At 48.5% G+C, this 18,850-nt stretch overlaps 1 protein-coding gene across 12 annotated transcripts in view; it reads left to right on the top strand.

Moving 5' to 3' along the window:
- Positions 1-14,323, top strand: part of CREB3L1 (cAMP responsive element binding protein 3 like 1) — a 63,732-nt gene extending 49,409 nt beyond the window's left edge. For 8 of the 12 annotated variants that reach the window (XM_027887214.1, XM_027887288.1, XM_027887242.1 and 5 more), the window contains 8 exons: positions 709-869; positions 1,515-1,664; positions 2,425-2,483; positions 4,338-4,406; positions 6,669-6,768; positions 10,803-10,923; positions 11,374-11,620; positions 12,011-14,323. In XM_027887214.1, the coding sequence (XP_027743015.1) occupies positions 709-869; positions 1,515-1,664; positions 2,425-2,483; positions 4,338-4,406; positions 6,669-6,768; positions 10,803-10,923; positions 11,374-11,620; positions 12,011-12,047 (944 nt within the window). In that variant the 3' untranslated portion in view covers positions 12,048-14,323. The remainder of the gene's footprint in view (positions 1-708; positions 870-1,514; positions 1,665-2,424; positions 2,484-4,337; positions 4,407-6,668; positions 6,769-10,802; positions 10,924-11,373; positions 11,621-12,010) is intronic. The other 4 variants (XM_027887221.1, XM_027887297.1, XM_027887252.1 and 1 more) reach the window with 2 other exon arrangements.
- The last annotated feature ends 4,527 nt before the right edge of the window (positions 14,324-18,850 follow it).

The following is an 18,850-nucleotide window of genomic DNA, read 5'->3' as shown; positions in this document are numbered from 1 at the left end:
GAATTGTTCAGACAGGGACTCCCAGGCAAAACAGGCTACTTCAGAGTTGGAAATATGCAAGAGTGCCTTTAAAATCCTCAGAGAGACTGTAGAGTTATCCAAAAATAACCATCTGAAAGTCAGGAAATTCAGGATCCAGTTTAATTTGAAAGAAACCCAAGCATCTGAAAATCTGCCGATGCACAAATGAAAGCACTATAGGAACTCCCACTACCGCAGAGAGACATTCCTTAGGCATATTCCCACTTCCATTAAGGCCCCCAGGGCTCTCCAGTACAAAGTGGGGACAGTTTTCAAGTGCTTGGAAATGAACTGAGTGACCGGAGGCCCTTTGAATCAAGTGTGCTGGCAAGTGTGTGAGCCCAGCAGTGCTTTTGGAAGAGCTTTTCTCTCACAGAGCTTCCTGTACTTGTGAACATCATGGGCTTTGTACTTAATTTTGGTTGAACTGTAGTACCTTATTGTTTGGTAAATACCTTCAGTGTCTTGGCAAAGCCCCTGACAGCTCTCCTGCAGTTCCTAGTTTAGCACATTTGAGGTCAGTCTCACTTCTGTCTTGGGCAGTGCTCAGTCCAGCCTGGTTCTCTGACCCACCCCATCTCGTGAAACTCATCACCCTCTCCTTTCAGTCCTCTGTTACAGCAGGGCCCTATGCCTCTATCAACAGGCTGATGTGAGAGCCATTGACTTGATCTCCTTATTTCTCAGTAGATGACCTGGTGCAGATGCCTCCAACTCCACCCAGCAGCCATGGCAGTGACAGCGATGGATCTCAGAGCCCTCGGTCCCTGCCTCCCTCCAGCCCAGCCCGGCCTGCTGCTCGCTCTTCTACTGCCATCTCCTCCTCACCTCTCCTCACAGCACCACATGTAAGGAGGTAGCAGGACATCACTGGGACACGGGGCTCCTTGGTGCTCACAGGGGTTTGGAGGCTTTCCAAGGCTCACGTAGGGGATCCTGCCCTTGTTATGGTCTCCAAGCTGCAATGCTCTGGCAAAGCAATGTGATGTCTTAGCACAGGGATGTGGGGACAGGACGGTGAGGAGTGAAGAGAGGCACAATGAGTCTTGCATAATACCTCCCATCAGCTACCTTGTTTTAGCAGTTACTGTCTTTCACCCCAGACTTTGGGAAGTGGCCTACACACTAGAGGACTTTCTGAGGAAGTTAATCTGAGAGAAAGGAATTATTGAGAATTCCCATAACCAGACCATTTTAATCATTGTCCAAAAGTTCTTTTGAAGAGTCCTGTAATAGAATTGTGTAGCCAGCCTCACCACAAAAGAACAGATGCCCTCCCAAGTAAAAGAGGAAAGGAGCTGCTGAGCTTTGCCGCCACGATCAGGTGGAGAGCAGAAAAAAAGAATTGCCCTGCACCTATTTGGTATCAGTGGGAAGCAATGTATTCTATTCTGATGTATACAGCCTCTGGATGCTCTGCAAGGCTTTAAGGAGGATCACTTAAGGGATAGAACTCCTTTCTGGCACTGATAGATGCTCTGTGTGTGTTTCAGAAATTGCAAGGAACCTCTGGCCCGCTGCTCTTGACTGAAGAGGAGAAGCGCACCTTGATTGCCGAGGGTTACCCCATTCCTACCAAGCTGCCCCTCACCAAAGCAGAGGAGAAAGCACTGAAGAGAGTCAGGAGGAAAATCAAGAACAAGGTGACTGCAAAAAATGTTATCATCCAGTCCCCATGATTCCAGAGCACCTTCAGCTGACCAGTGCTATAGTTACCCTCACCTCCTCAGCTGCAGTGCAGCTCAGAAAAGGTGGGATCCTGCCTTGGTACACTAGCATGAGCCTCCCAACCCATAAAAATGGTGCCATGCTTGCTCTGCATAGAGTTGTATCTGGGAAGTATGGCTTCCAGCCCAGGTCCTGTGAGTGTGTGGCCTTGATAGGGCCCAGAAGCCAAGGTATCACAGATCAGACAAACTGGCCTGGTCTGGCCTTACTTCTGGGGCAGGGAAACCAGAGCCCTTGCGTGATGCAGAACGGGTGATTAGCCAGGCAGAGGCTGTGAGACTTTATACTGGTATAGGAAAGCATCCTATGGGAGAAATGGTGAGAACCTGAATTAATCACCAGGTGACTCATAAGGGATCTGGGGCAGAATCAGCCCAGATGGCCACAGCACATACCCATGTGAGTCAGAGGAGTTCAAAGAAACCCTACAGATGCTCTCAGCAGTGAGGGACATACTGCAACATATGGTTGCGGCCTACAGGCCAAGGAAGGCTGCATACCTACAGTATCCATCCCTCTCAGTTTTGGCCTGGAGACCAGCAGGAATGACAGACTGGAAGGCAACTTCCCCATTTAGAGTGCTGTGTGCGCAGGGAGCAGACAAGATGCGTAAGCCACAAAATGTCCAGACGTTTAGGATGCTGACTCCTCTCTGACGGCTTGCCTCCCTCCCAGATCTCTGCTCAGGAGAGTCGCAGGAAGAAGAAAGAGTATGTGGAATGTCTAGAGAAAAAGTAAGTTTCTTCTCAGTCTTATCTTTAAAAAAGGAATTCTGTTCATGCGCAGCCTTTCTTTCTAGTGTTCTGTGAATTGCTAAAAAAGTATGATTCCTTGCAAGGCTGGCTGCACAGGAGTTTGGGTTGGGATCCTGCACCTGCTCCCCTCCTTCCTAAAAATCCTCTTGTGGGATAAAGATTGCTCGAGAGATTTTGTGTTTTAAACTGCTTAGTTTGGCTGGCCCCTGCAAAACACAGGGCTTTTTGGCTGCCAATAAGGTGGGATTGTGGGGAAGAGTCCTGTTTCCCCACTAGAAATTGCTTCTATTTTGTTTGTCCCACAAGCAGTGGGCTCTCTGAGGGTGCTGCCCATGGCTTTTCCCCCTCTCTTCCCATGAAGGTGGACACACAAGCACTTGACAGCAAGAAAAACCTTGCACTACAGTTGTTCCCCACACTTCCTTCCCTTTCACTCTCTGCATTAGCTTAGTTTTCCTCCTCACAACCCTGACGTCCTGCATGTATAGCAGGCATAAGCCTATGGTGACATCACATAACACGGACAGAGTAGAAAGTAACTTCTGTAATAGCAGCCCCTAATGGGCATTCCCATAATGGGCAAAGAAGAATGCTGGATCCAGAAGCAAATTCATGTTTCTGTATAAATACCATCTTCTTCTCAGTTCCTAACACTATCTGAGATCAGCAAATGGAAAAAACAACTCCCAAACCCAACCTTAATTAACTCTTCTTCCTGATGCTGTTTGTTTATCTTCTCTAGTTGCACAGAAATGCTGAATTAAAACACATGACTTGAGGCAGCTTCAGGTTCTCACAGAGCACCTCAGTGTGCTTGTGTGTGTCCAGGCATCAGAGCACATAATCTCCAGCTAGTGTCCCACATTGACACTCAGATCCTTCAAGCTGGGGATGGGGATTTGGCTGGCCTTGCTCAAGGAGCAGGTCCAGGGTGCTTGGTGCTGGGGCCTCTTTCCCAGCTGTGGCTATGCGTGGTGCCTGTATGTACTCAGCAGTTTGTTACGCTGGAGCATTGCTATGACAGATGGCTTTCAAACAATGCCAGGTTTAAATGTGAACCACAAGAGGCATTCAGTGATTTTTTTTTTTTAATGGAACATGTCTTTGGTCAGCTTGGCTTTCTGTAAAAGCTGGTTAGTCAAAACCTGTAATTGGGCTCTTCACCATTCAGTCTGACACTTGTGCTGCAAGCCCAGTTTTTGCACGGAACGCCTAGTTCAGAGGCTGTCCTGGAAGCCTCCATCAGAATCAGGCTGTGTCCCTGGCCTGCCTTCCGCCGGGGGTGGAGGCATTCCCCTTCCCTTGTCCCATCTGCAGCCTAACCACTGCTGCTGAGAAGCCGTAGGAGGGAGCCTGCAGGTTCTCTGCTGCCCTCAAGTGCCTGCAGTCGGAACTGGCTCAGCGTTTGAACGGAGCGGCCTGGATTTCAGAGCCAGGGCGCACAGCCAGGGCAGGTTGTCAGTCTGAGTGGGAGAGGTTTTATTTTGTCCCCCTCTTCCTTTTTCATGCTCCTTAGGGGGAGTTTGGAAGCGATGGAAATGTCTGCGTAACTTTGGGTCTATCCTGACTTGACCTGTCTGTAACCAAGTGTTACTGTCTCTCCCAAACCTCAGGAAACCCTGAACTGTCACATTTAACTGTTCACCTGCAGTCTCATCCCTGCTCTATTGGGGCTAGCAGTAACCAGGTGGGCCAGTAACATTTGACTCCAGGACCCTACCTGCAGGTGATGGATGAGGCTACTGAGCCTCCACACCCCAACAGAGGCAAGCACTACATTCTTTATGTTTCTGACCTTTGTAACTAACTGGGTTATGGGGTTTATTCCCATAGGGTTGAGACATACACAGCAGAAAACAATGAACTCTGGAAAAAAGTGGAGACCTTAGAAAATGCAAACAGGTAAGATGGGCTAGACCTGACCCTCTGTGGGTAGGGCAGGGTGAGCAGGAAGTCAGGGAGTGCTGGGACAGGAGGGTGAGAAGAGAAAGGCAGGCTTCCCCAGCTCCTAGTGGATAGATGCTGCTTGGCAAGGCACTGCTTTTCAGCCTGTGACATTAACGAGGCAGCTGGGTTGGGTTAGCAAGCCTGGAATGTTTGTATTGGGATGACCAGGCAACTCCGAAGTGAGGGGAGGGAAGGAAGGCATTTCCCATATCCCTTATATTTTCCTCCTTCTCCCTGCAGCCCTTTGGGCTCATGCTGTCTTCCCCATTGCCCTCCAGGTCTCTGGCTGTCTCCAGGACAAATGTATCAAGGGAGGCCTCTCGCACCAGCCTCTCAGACCCATTGTTTCTGCTTTTGAGCTCTTTGGAGGAATACAAGGCCCCTGGGCATATTGTGGCTGTTTCAGGTTTCTCTTCCGAAAGCTGAACAGACTTGGTGAACACAGGGAAAGCCCCTTCCTCTAATACAGATAGTTCCCACCAAATCTAGGGTAAATCCTTGTGCATGTGGTGTTCCAGCCCTTTCTCAGCCTCTTCTGGGCAAAACAAGCCCAGAGAATCTCCATTGCTGCTGCTGCTGCTCACCTGAAAGGAGAAAGCTGCTCCCACAGCCCCAAAGGTCCCTCACCTAAGGCTCTGATGAGCACCTGCGCTTCTAATATGCAGAGCTGGCCAACTGATCACCAGGGGAATTTGCTTCCTTGGAAGCAAATGTGAAGACTCCCACCCCTGCAGTGGGGATGGGCAGCAGGAGCTGGAGAAGGGCCCAAATCTGCTCCCCCTTATTGGGAGCAGCAGGTGTGAGCAAGGGCAGGGTCAACTGCAGGGCTGGTGAAGGGGATGCTCGTTTTTGTAGCCCCATTTATATCAGCTCGAATTGAAGGGGAGAACCACAGCCAGAGAGCAAGTTCCTCACTGACTCCTCTGCTGCCACTACAGCTCATGGAGAACTCCTAGAGGCTCTACTGCATTCCTTCCTCCCATCCATGACATGAGTGCTGTGGCATTGGCTTCCAGGCCAGCCACTGGTGCCAGGACTGGGGGCTGTCAGGTGTGGTCCGGCAGAGGTGTGCGAGAGCCAGAGGTCTCCCATCTGCCAGAGATACAGCTGCCCAGCTGTTCTCATGCATGAGGCACAGCTTGCCCCAGGCCTCTCTGGGAGTGTGGGCAGTCCTGCTGCTGAAAAAGCATTAGCCCACCCTGAAAAATCAAGAAATTGGCTGAAAAAACAGAAGATTTTTTTTTTCCCAAAATACACATTGTGTTCTTTCTAATTGGATTTGGTTTTTGAGCACTGCCAGTGGGACACTGTGTGCTTCTCTCCACGTGTACAAGGAGCAGAAGAGGATTTGGAAAGAGATAAAGTCGTGATTCTCCTGCAATCACCTGGCCTTAGGACCTGGCATTTCATAAAAAATCAAACACACTTGTATAAAACAATCAGCGCTCCCCCGGGCAAACTCAGCAGTAGTTGAATTTCAGTAATTTGCAGCCATTGGGAACTATGTGCTCTGTAGTCTCCCTTATTCCAGATTCCTTCACCAGCTCAGTGAAGGGTTCAGTAGCTCTTGGTAACGCTTACCACTGTTTTGTGTTTATGTGTGTGGATACCCATGAACAGTTAAATGGGGCAGAGAGACCTTAGCACATGTTCCAATCAGGGCAGCCAGAGAATGATTAATTGCTGAACTCAAGATTTGGCTTTGCCGTATTCCTCTGCAGAGTTTTCCAAGACTGAATAAATTGGAGAGGATCACAACTGTTTCTTATTTCTCTCTCCACCTCATGGTTTGGAGCTTCAGAGTGTGTCAGTGAGTGAAGTGGGAGCAGGCAAGTCTGTGCTGAAGGTCTGACCAGTCTACAAAATTCAACTACCATCACAGAGCTTGGTTTTCATGGTACCCTGGCTCTCCACTGCTCTGGAAGTTCACAGGCTGGGCTTTGAGGCACCCAGGAGTCCTAAATGAATGAGACATTCATAACAGTGGGTAGGTGCAGTGAAGGTGGTAGGGGATCTGCTGGTGAGATCTTTTTCTGTCTCTCACTTCCCAAGTCTGTGCGGTCAGAGAACTTGGGCAAGATACAGCAAAAGGGAGATACTTGTTTTCAGAAGGAGGAAAAATCAAGATAAAATATGAAGAGAGCAGTGATATTCTTTCCTCGCTTACTGGCTGCTACCTCCTTATCAAGTTTTGATATGTGTTGTTTCCTATCACAGGACTCTGCTCCAACAGTTACAGAAGCTGCAGGCTCTGGTAGCTGGGAAAGTCTCCAGACCTTATAAAATGGCTTCCACGCAGACTGGGACCTGTCTAATGGTATAAGCTTCATTTCCATATTCCTTATTGGCCATGCTTCTCCAGACAGCTTTGTAGATTGCCTGTCTCTGCCCTCTTCCCTGCTGCCCTCCTGTGTTGCCAGTTACATCTGCTCTCTCCTTTTGTGTTATAGTCACCAGAGCTGGGTCCTGGCTCATACATACATTGGTATTGTCAGTTGTTTATGCAGCAACATTAGAATAATTCCTGCATTTTCACTATCTTGTTCTTTGGGCAAAATGGCACTTTGTTTGCCTTTCATTAGCTATTAGCCATTCAGAAAAAATCTTCAATGAGCTTCCATAGTAATGGGTAGAGTCTTCTTTTGCTGAGTTGGTAATGCTTAATGTTTAACTCAGCAGGGCGGACAAACAGTTCAAGTATTCCTCCCACTGGGCATTACCTTGTGTTTATTATCAAGAAATGGCATCTGTTCTTGCTATGCCTGCACATCAGGCTTTGTTAAATCCAGCTGGAATTCTCTTTTTTTGCCCTTTTGACTAACCAAAATTAATCAGGGTTGTCTGTTATTTTGGTAATCCCTGTTTACCTCTCATTTCTCCTAGAGGAGGATCATGGTTAAGTAATATTGGCTTCACTGAAGAGTTTTAGGACGTGCCAGTGTGTAGCCATAAATAGTCAATTGCTTATTCTTCATCTAATTTTTAGCTGGGGGAAAGTTTCTGATCCATGATAAAAATATAACCTTCACCCCTGTGATATCTTTGCAGGATGATGTGATGTTGTAGTAGCTGGTCATGACAAATTTGTCAGTTAGTTATCTATATCTGGTTATTGCTCCTGTACTGTTAACAGTCACGAAATGCAGACAGATGGTGAGAAGCTTGCCCCATTTTCTCAGCATCCCCAGTGTCCTGAGGGATTGTTTTTTTGCTCGTGGTTCAGTTTCCATAGTTCCAGAGCCCCTGCTCTATAATTTCCAGCACTTTCAAAATCTGCTCAGGCTTTTCGTACTCTTTGCTGCCCCCATGTCAGACCAGATTTTAATGACTGTCTTTTCTTTTCTCTTCTCTGCTCTATGTCTTCATTCTCGAGTTCTTTCCACATTTTCAGGTGTGACTTACCTGAGCCCAGTGGCTTATTGCTCCTTAATGCAGCGTCTCATCAGAATACCCCTGGCTCCAGCAAATTTCAAGGCTACTACCTGGAATAAGCAAGTCCAGAAAAGGTGCCAGATATCCCCCGCGCTACAGACTGATAAAATACCTAATTTAGCATCCCAACAATGTCTTATCTCTCCTTGCTGCTCCCTTCATTCCAGGCATCCCAGCCCACACACCAACTCTCTCAGGCTTCCTAGCTTCCAAGCATTTCAAGAATTTGTAATTTGCTTTTCTATCTTTTGCCAGTTCCTCTCTTAAGCCTCCTAGTTCCCATTTTCCATTTTCAAATACAGCACTTCTTATCACAAAAGATATGTAGAATCATCATGCCTTGCAGCATGGGAGTGGAGCAGACTACCCTTCTTCTTTAGCTCTGTGTCATTCCTGCTGGATATTTGTACAGCCAGTTCTTGAAGGCCTCCAGTGTTGAGCAGTGCTCAGCCTCCTAAGGCAAACCATTTCAGTACTATGTTATCTTTCCCAGATAAAGCTTTCTTGCTATCTCATCTCAGTCTCCCTTGCAACAGCTTAAGCCTATTAGAAGTTCTTCTACCTAAGCAAGATCTGTTTACTCCTCCTTTGTGCAGCTGCATTCTACATATTGGAAAACTCTTGTTTTCAAGCAACTCCCTTCAGTCTGCTCTGCTAAATCACCATGATTTCTTCAATCTTCCCTTGTAGGCTGAATTACTGAATCACTGCTTGTTCCCAGAGCTCTTTTCCAGACTTTCTCCAAAGGCCCTAAATCTTTCTGGAAGTATGGGGCCCAAAGCTGGACAAAAGTGTTCCACCTGAAGGCCACTACAGATCCAGCCAGAAAGCCTGTTCATTCTGCTTGGGCTGAGATTTGCCTTTTGCAAAGTGACACTGATTTGGGCCTGTCTTGTGCTCCATTTTAACTCCCAGATCCTCTTCTGTAGAACAGCTGAAACACGTAGTTACTGATGTGTTTCCTCTGTTAATCAGTCCTGCCACCTTGGAGGTCTCAGCAGATCTCCACATTTTTCTGTATAGATCTTCCCACCGTTCTCTTGGACCACTTCTTCTCATGATCAAGATCGTTCTGAATTTGAATATTGACCAAAAGCCAGTCTGCTTGTGGTCTCCCCCATCTGCAGATTTCATTCAGTCCATCATTCAAGTCAAGCTTAAAAATGCTGAATCTTGCCAGATCCATAACAGATCTCTCTGCTACTCCATCTGCTACTTCCTCACAGTTTGACAGTGAACCATTTGATAAATACACTCAGTATGTCTTTTTTTGATGAATTTTTCCTCCACCTTTCCAACTGGTTTTGAAGCAGTTTCCTCTAGCTTAATTTCCCTCACTTTTAAGAGGTCAAATAATGAGATGGTCAAAAGCTGTAAGATGAATTGTACTCAGAGTCAAAACACGAGTTATTGTTATGAAGTGTTGTAAAGTTTGAACCAGAACTGAATCAGAGCATCAGAGTTAACCTGAAACAAAACAGAGCAAAAACAATCCTGTTTTGCAAATCCCCGGTTGAAAGCCATGTTAAAGCAAGATGTTAAATATACTGCTCTTTCCCAGCCCCAAAACCTGTTTTATTTTAGAAGGGAAGAACAGACTTCACAGGGCTGGCTCCCTTTTCTGCAAGTTGTGTGTTTGGCTGTGATAATTCCAAGCAACATTTATTCATAATTTATTTTTTCATCTGTTTTTGTGGAATAAGGATTCTAAATACCTTGTGTGCCTTATAATGACGTACTTAGACAGCATCTGTGCTGTCCATGTTTAATGTCCTTACTTTAAAACCAACCATGAAGAGTCTGGATAATTAAAATCCCTCTTTATATAGCATAGTATCCCCATGTTATTATTCTATCTTCCACATCTCCTGGAATCCACTGATGGTCAAAATTACCTTGATGTACCAGCTTCAATGCATTACTTAGGCACAGCTATTCTGAAATAGGTGAACTTCTGAAAAGCAGTCAAGCAATTGCTGGCTGTGCCCTCAGGTGTCCCGCCAGGTCAAACTTAGCTAGTTTATACACAGGTAGCAGAAATCACCAACAGCCTCTTTGGCTGCTAAGTCTGAGCACTGAGCTGGTGGCATGGCTGTTCAGGTAATAAGCATTTGGCTCTGTGCCATTTCCCATGTGTCCCTTCTTGCTCTCTACCGACAGTTCCCTAAGCTCTATAGAGTCTCTTAAAATCAGCACTGGCATCTCACTCTGAAGCCTTATAGTTACAACAGAATTTCCAGACAGGTCCAGACCTACCTGAGGGGTATTTCCAGGGAGATTTCATGTGCCTTTCTCCTGTTATCACTGCTGGTAGCTCTGACTGATCCCCTGACACCAGAAGGTCTGCACACATGGTCCTGCATACCTACATGTCAAGCATAAATTTAACCCTTTCATTGGACTCTGCACCTTTACTGTCAAGTATTAGGCAACTGTAATTCTGCTGTCATTTCTGTCCTTGTGTGGATAGTAGCTTCACCTTGCTATGTCCTGTGGTACCTCACAGATTTCTCCCAGTGAGCTTGTTTTATTTACAGCCCACAATAGCTCCTGCTGAGCCAATGGTCAGGTTCCCTTTGGTCAAGACAGAGTTCATCCCTTCTGTTGAGTCTCCTTCTTTCTCAGCTTGTTTCTCAGCTACGCTTTCCACTGTTTCTTCTCAACTGGATGGACAAGTTCTCACTATTGAACAAGAAATACTCCAAATAAAGCAACAAGAGGAAGTTTCTGACTTCCCTTCTTAGATTTGCAGCAGAGATTAGAACAGCAAGTCCCTTCCCATCCTGGGGGACCATAGGTACCCAGTTGTCAGCCTGACGTGATCTTCTTACACAGCCTTATGTTTGTGTGCTGTGAGGGGGAATGGTTCTTCATAGCAGTTCTTCAGTGGCGCTGACTCTGTGCTGATCTTCTCTCTAGGTGCTGGCACTCTGCTTCGTTCTGATCCTGGGATCCCTGATGCCCTGTCTCCCTGAGTTCTCCTCAGCGTCACAGACAGTGAAAGCAACACCAGCACCAGACATTTACACAACTAGTAAGAGTGAGTCTAATGTGGTTCCTCCATTTCAACTTGCCAAACTTGTGGCTCTTCCCCTGACAGTCCCTGCTCAGGCGTAGCATCCTCCCCTCTGTGCCTATCCCATATGCTGAGGCTGTGGTGAGGGAATATTCCTAATCTGTCAGTGGTAAAAACTCTGGTAACAGCTCCTTGTTGGGGCCTGTTGTCATTTCATGCTAACTGCTGTCCTAAAACATGGCAAGTGTCAAAGGAAGGAACATGAAAGAAGAGTCCCAGGGCAGACTGGTTGTCTTCTGAAGACACAATGTGTCCAGGGAGGCATTTGCCTCCTGAAGCTGGGGGGAGGAGGGTATCCTGCACAGTTACACATGGACAAAGCTGGGTGAGCATGTGCTGAAACCACTGTCATGACCCATACCCATTGCAGGAGACCTTATCTTCATTGTTAACCAATGCTCTCCTTTTTTCCAGTTCAGTCACGGAGCCTTCTTTTCTATGATGAGGGTGCTGGCTCCTTAGAAGAGAGCTATAGCTCCTTCCTAACCCTGGACCATCCTGAGGGGTGGGAGGCTGAAAAAAGGCAGTCTGAGGAGGGAAGGCCTCATCTGGCCAGGACACATGAGACAGCCAAATATCTGAGCAAAACACAGCTGGAGGGTCCTGACCAGAACCAAACTGACACAACTCTCACCCACCTCAAAGAGCAATTCCATAAGAGGTAAGCAGGTGGGGCCACCTTCTGAGCCCAAAATACAGTATGGTGTCTGGGAGTAAGTCTATCCCCTCTGCTGCAAGCTAAGGACAGCTGAGCCACCTGGGGCAGGCAATCAGCTAAATCAGTGGCTGGAGGAGGCCAGTGCTGGTAGGGAGCATAAGAACAAGTTTATTTTCTAGAGCAAAAGTTTGAGACTCTATAAAGCAGTGTCCCACTGGCATAGAGCTGCAGAGGGCTGGATGACTCAGGTGGTCCCAGGTTTGCATTCCATTCAGTGCCCTGGGGAGGGAGCTCATCCTGGTCAGAGCAAACTAGTTGGGCACACAGAGAGGTGAATTTGCGTAGGAGGCTGCAATGAACCTTGACTGATGCTTTGTCTTTTCTTTTCCTCAGGGAGACAAGCTCCAGTGAGACAACTGAATTCTTGTAGCAGCTGCTGGACCTCAAGGCCTCATTTGTCAGATTGCAGGATTCCCTCCTCACCAAGCAACTGAGGGGACTTGGCAGGAGAGGACACTTGCATTCAGACACTCATAAACTGGCCTTGGGTTCAGCTCCTCCCCTTCCCCATTCTCCCCATAAGTAATGATCTCCCTAAGGGGAGTCACAGGACTGCCAGAACCAGCAATAGATGTCTGGAGAAGCCCTGGACGCCCTCTTCTCCTGGCCTTACCTCCTGCTTAAGTGAGCACTATCCTATGGATGTGGGCTCACTTTGAAGTGGAGGGAGATCAGAGGAAGCACCCAAACTACTCAGCTCACTCCCCAAAGCCTCCAAACCAAGGGGGCTGTCCCCAGCTGTGTACCCCTTGGCTACATCAGATGCACCTGAAGGAGAGAGAGAGAGAGAGAGAGAGAGAGAGAGTGTGTGTTGGATTTACTGTCCTGCCTGGGGAACTAGGAGTGGGTGATACTGGTGCTAGAGAGATGGTTCTGGAGAGTTTGAGCTCATTCCTTGCCCTCATCAGTTAGTATATTTCTGCTTCCATTGAGAGAAAACCTAGTTCTTCCTTGCTCTAGTTTTCTTTTGATGGACATGCCTACATAACGCCAACTATCTGCAAAAATCTGCACACAAATGGAGTGGGGGAGACAGATCCCAGACCGATAAATCACCATAAAAATTAGCCAGCAGCTTCTAGATAACCAGAGCTCTGAAACAGAGAACAATTTTCCCCCACAACCCACTTCTCCCCACCCTCAGCACCCCTGCTTTGGCAGGAGTGGCATTTCTCCATCTGTTCCCAGCTTGGACCCTACAGTGCAGTGCTAACCAGGTCAGTGGTCTTCTCACTTTCCATTCTGCAGGCATTTCATTTGAGAGTGAGTGAAACACATTTTCATAACCTGACCCCCATCCCAGCTCTCCACCTCCAATTCAGTTTTATGCCAAATAGGGTCTTTCTAGGAACCAGCAAGGAAGGCTCTGCAACCCATTGGAGGTCTGTCAGATTAGCCATCGTTCCCCTCGCATCCTCTGTGTGCACAACACAAAGTGTTGTGAAAACCACTGAGGACATACTGGCATTTCTGGAGACAGATATATCTGTCAGGAAAGAGGTGGCATGTTGGAATTGGCCAGGGTAATGAAAGGCAGTTTTAGACCTTTTCCTTCTAAGTACTTTCACCAAAGGTAGCAAACTCTTGCCATACCATCCCTCAGGCCAGACTTGCCAATTTTGGTGTTGAAGTGACCTCATCTCAAGCCTATGCCATCCTTTTTAGCACCCAGACACCCATTTCTGATCCTTCTTCCTCCCCAGCAAAAGCCCTGTAGAAAGGCTCAAGTGTCTCCTTGCTCCATTCCCTCAGCTGCCATTTGATGGAAGGACAATGTGGGACATGAGTGTTGGAGATGTGGGATGTGGCAGATTGCCCCATGTTTTAACATGTGTCCTTCACTCTGCCAGGGCATTCTGCAGGCTCCTCTTCCACTTGTTTCTCATCAAGCACCCTGGACTCACTCTGCACTGCCCCAGCCTCTCCTCTTTCTCCAGTCTGGGAATGGAGAAGGCCCCCTGGAGAGGAAAGATGGGATGGCTCTTGCTCAGTGAATAGAAGTGAGGGAAGGGCCCTCATATCCTTCCTTTCTCCCTTTTGAAACTTGGTTTTATCTTCCAACACCATTTAGGAAAAATTTGGACACAGCTAGCTGCAGCCATACCTGCATGGCCAGTGGGGTGAGGAAGAGGAAGGCTTTCAGCATAGCTCTCCTCAAGGTCACCAGATACCACTGCATTTCCCATCCTCCACCTCCACCCCAGCACAAAGAACCACTGTTGGGTCCAAGCACACCCTCCTCCACCCCAGCACCTCCACTGAGCGTGTCCCCGTGCCTCTCACTCCCACTGTTGTACAGAGACCAAGAGCAGAACTCGTTTGTACATAATGAACCTTATTTTGTATTATTGCCGATCCCTTAAGATATTGTATTTTGGAGACTCTCAGATCCTATTTTCAGTATTGTATTTTATTAAGAATTAGTGCGGGCTTGGCATCTATGAACTTCTTTCTTGTAGCAGCTCACTTTCCACTTATACTCCAGCAGCTGCCTCTTCCCTCCTCTTTGGTTGGTTTTTTTTTTTTGGTTGGTTTTTTTTTGGTTGTTTGTTTTTTTCCAAGCCACCTTTTCTCCTCCTCCTAACACTTGCTCTGCATTTGCTTTGTGAAGCAAAATAAAAATAAAATAAAAAATTGCAGCATCAATCCTGGGTTCACAGGTCCTTTCATTGAGGCATGGTCACGCCAGCCCACATGCACAGCTCCTCACCTCCTGCTCCCTGTTCCATTCCCATGCCACATGCAGAATTGCTTCAGTACTAGGACCCCATGCTCAGTGTTGGGGGCTAGAAGCAAACTTGCATGTTTTATTTGCAGCAGCACTGTAATTTCTTCTGCAGTTCTGAACAAGTCAGAACTGTTCTGTCTCAGTTCCTTTTCCCCCTCCAAAATACCACTATCATCCTCTTGGAAGGCGAAGATCACGGAAGAAAGTCTGTGAGGTGCAGTGAGCTTGTCGGGTGCAGGACTGTGAAGGGGTCTGTACAACAAAGAGATAGCACTGTGGCTCTGGTCCCATCTTGTCTGAAGAAATACTTAAATCCTTCCATTAACTGTAAAAGCAGAGTAGCTGTGCTCAGATTGGCAATGACCTGGGTCCTGGCTGGCTGTACCTCTGACAGTCCATTGGCATCTGTGAAAACTGGTAGGTTTTGTCCTGATTTTGAGTGAAACACCAGGCAACGGGGTCTAGAAAACAAATCTTCCTTTTCTAGAAAGCTCCAAATGAGTACATCAGAATTTGGCTATTGAAACAACTTTCTCGCAGTCAGGGCCTCCATATCTGAAAGACAGCCCAAGCAGCAGCCCCTTTCAGGAATGCTACAAGGTGGCTCTGTCTCTCAGCTCTGGCTAGGGTGGTACCGCAGGACTCTCTTTGCCATAGCAAAAGAATGTGAAGCTCGGGGCTTGCAAAGGTCTCTTTCTGTGGATTATAATTTCTTTGTGGAGAAGAGTAAAGTTGATGTCATGCTGTTGTGACAGGGCTGGCCATTGAAGAGTGGCTGAGAGAGAGAGCAGCTCTCTTTCCTTGGCCGGGGTCTGTACTGCCGAGAGGGGCTTTGATGTGGGATCCATGGCAAGTTAGACTGATGTGGGGTTTGCAGACTCCTGCAGAACTCCCTTCCCCTGCACACCCACTAGGCAAGGAGATGCTCGGCCTTGCCCTGTAGTTTGTGTCCCAGGCCAGAAGTAGTTTTGATGTTTTTCCTGTGACACCTCGTCCAAAAGCAGTCTCCTATCCCTGCGTCAGTATGATGCACCTTCCCCCACTGTGGGGTGGGGCTGCTCTCTGCACTCACCAGATTTCATCCGAGGGAGGGGCTCCTGCTTTGCTCACCCTTGTGAAACTTCACACAGCTCTGTAGGAATTGCCTTCCAGGGAGATTCTGGCATGCACCCTTCATGCACACTGGAAAACAGGTGCAAGAGGGAAATTCTTAAAATGATGAGTTCTCAGGCCTTGGCACCTCATCACTGATGCAGCCAGAGCAATCAGAACCCCATTCCGTCAGGAGAAAATTTCCCTTCATCTTGACAAATCCTCCTCATTCTGTAGTCTACTAGATAACTCTGAGCTACTCAAAGCAGGCACATTAGGATCTTTTGATCCCCGCTATGCCTCTTGAAATGCAGCCAGCCAAGCACACCTACCAATTTGGCTACAGCAGCTAATTAGAGCAGAACGAGAGAAAGCAAAGCAAGAGTCACCTTCTTTACAAGTCACCTTCAGCCTCATTCAGTTGCGCTTGGTCTGCTCCAAGTGCCCCCAGTCAAGCTTTGCCATGCCAAGATGGGCTTTTGCCCATGTAGGGTCACACTTCTAGGAAGCCTCTGCACTCTCGACACTTACAAGCCCTGAGCAAAGGAACACTAATGGAACACGGACTTCATTTTTCAGAGACAAATTATTCCTGACTGTTCTCTGTTACCAGGCCAATTGAAAAAAGGAGAAAAAAAAAAAAAAAAAGAAAGAGAAAATAATTGGTTTTTGAGGATCAGTGCTGCCAAGCGGGTCACTGGCAGTGCGTAGCAGCAGCCTGGTGGGGATGTTTTGTTCGTTACTGAAGGACACATCTTGTTAGGGATCTCAGGAGAGCATCCCCACTCTCCAAGCCTGGCACGGTCCCTCTTGCTGTTCCCATTTGGGAGTGTGCTAGCACTCACATGGATCCATCATATGATCAGCAGGTTTTGGTCCCACTGCCTGGCAAGGAGCCTGGGCTTTGGACACTTTCTGGGGAGAATGTGGTGGTCACACCTCCTGATATCCCACAGGTACTGAGGGCTTGTTAACAGCAATGGCACCTGGATGGACACTGACCCAGCCTGCCTCAACAAATCTGTGTTGATTTTCTAACCTGGTGGCTGAAAAGGGGCTTAGAGGTGAGCAGGGTGGAAGTTCCTCTTCTTCTGCCCAAGGGAAGAGACTGTACCTTTCCAGAACTATACTCACTAGAAAAGCTGCTTCCTAGAAATCTCATGCCCTGCCTGTGCCTGCAAAAACAAGGATGGGGTCTGTACGGTAATATTGATATACCCTTGCACTGTTCCGTGTGCCAACCCAGAAGGAAACCCCTATCCAGGGCACAGGAGAGGCGCCCTCTTGCCTGTGCCCCAGGTAAGCAGGTGAGTGCCATGTAAACAGGTGACCTGGCTCAGCTGAAGGGTACCTTGGGTGCCAGGAGGACAGGACTGACCCAACACAAGTGCCCAGCCACATCGTCCCCAGGCAGCATCTGCCTGCTCTTCCCAGATCCTCAGGGAGCTTCAAGTGAAGAGTGACCCTATTTGTGATAGACATGTGAAACGTCCTGTCCTGCTGAGACAGGTGGGCAGAGAAAGATGCAGAAGCCTGAGCAATCCTTTATATCCCCTCATGCAGGCATATCCTGCGATGTCTCCTTCAGACACACAAAATCTGGCCTGCCCTGCCTGTGTGACAGCTGTACAGTTTGGCATGTGGGTAGAAAGGGGTAGCTCCTCCCTGCAGAGAAGGTTTCTATAGCACAGGATTAGGTCCCCTGGGAAGGCAGGAGGTACCCACTGTCCAGCCCCTTTCTCTGCCTTGACCAAAGGTGCTGTGACCCCAGAGCTCTGCTGTGTCTGGCTCTTGGGAAATTTCCTGCAATAAGGGCCTCTGCTTTTCACCCTGAAGTTCCTTTCCTATGGCACCAACACATCCACCAGAGATGCTCTGATGCAGTGAGAAATGCTCTCCATTCCTTCCAGCCTGGAAGTCTGGACCCTGCTCTCCCCCAGCTTTCAAATTGCATCCATCACCTTCCTCGGCTTGGTGGCCTTTAACCATAAGGGACGAGACAGATGTTAGCCAAAATCTCTTGAGCACAGGACTGGACCTGCATCCCCAGTAGGTCCTCTGGGCAGCCCAGCTCTGTCCTGCCCTGGCAGCCTGGCCAGCACAGGTGAAAGTGGCTCTCATAAGTCCATGACAACAGGGGCACCCCCAGGCCAGAGACAGCTCCAGGGCAGGGAGGGAGGCATTGCCCCATGGGTAGTGAGAAGAACTGAGGTGCCACAGGTCCCTCTGCACCAGCCGGGCACCCTCTGCTTCTCCCTTTCCAGTCTGCTACCAGCCTCTGCAGTGCCTGCGGGTAGCAAGAGGACATGGAGCAGGGCCATGCATCCATGCAGGGAGGACTGGCAAGCTCCCCGGGCAGGTCTGTCCCAGCAAGCGAGGGTGAAGCCGCTTCCCCAGGGCCAGCTGTGCTCATTAGGGAGGGTTCAGCCAACAGCACTCCAGCTTTAATGGGGAACAAAAGCTCTGTGGGGGCTGCAGGGGCTGAGTCACACAGCAAGGAGGGTGCAGGGCTCCCTGCCAGTCACGTTCTGTGGAGGAGTGGGCTCGGGGGCTGCCGTGCCCCTGGGAGGCACAAATTCCCCAGCAGGAATAGACAAGGGGAGATGGCATAGTTACATTTAGGACCAGACAAAGGTTAGGTAACTTGAACTGAAGGTGCCAGTGGGCTGTGGTTCCCAGGGAAAGTCATAGCCCTTCTCCAGCCCCTGCTGCTCCCAAGGTTGAGGTCAGGAATGGCATGGGAATGTGCTGTGCCACCGCACCCTGCAGCAGAGATGCCACAGGGCCACATGGAGTTGATGGATAGTGCTGGCAAGACGAATGAGCTGCTCCTGTCAACTCCCAAGGTAATACAACAGTCAGAGCATGTTGAGGACAGGTTCCAGCTCCAGTCATGCCAGACGTTCATGGGATGACACTGGAATTAGGGATGATAGCAATGTGTTCTTGGTGTAATTCATGACTGTCAGGCCTTGTCATGATGCAAGGGGCTAGCTCTTACAGACCTGAAGTTCAAATTTTCCAGTGCCTAGCAGGTAAAGCCTCAGCATGTGACTCAGGGGCAGAACACATCAGGCACATACGGGAACTCTGCAGGGATTTCTCACCCCAGCTGGCATCCACAGCACCAGGGTGGGCAAGGCTGAGGCAGGGGTCACAAAGTCCAGTCCCAGTCCAGGACAAACAGACGATGCAATTCTCCTGATGGATATGGGCAGAGAACAGAAGGGCCTTTCTACCTCTGGATGCCAAGACTGGAGAAAAAATTGTCTTGAATTACAAAAAATCAGGGATAATGTGGCCTCCTAAGTGGCAAGGAGCTGAGCCAGCTGGGAGGAGGGAGGCCATGCTAC

Source organism: Empidonax traillii, unplaced genomic scaffold (assembly GCF_003031625.1).
Source record: "Empidonax traillii isolate 1590-97213 ecotype Southwest subspecies unplaced genomic scaffold, ASM303162v1 scaffold11:size2795301, whole genome shotgun sequence".
NCBI classification, from domain to species: domain Eukaryota; kingdom Metazoa; phylum Chordata; class Aves; order Passeriformes; family Tyrannidae; genus Empidonax; species Empidonax traillii.
This window is presented reverse-complemented; position numbering and strand designations above follow the sequence as displayed.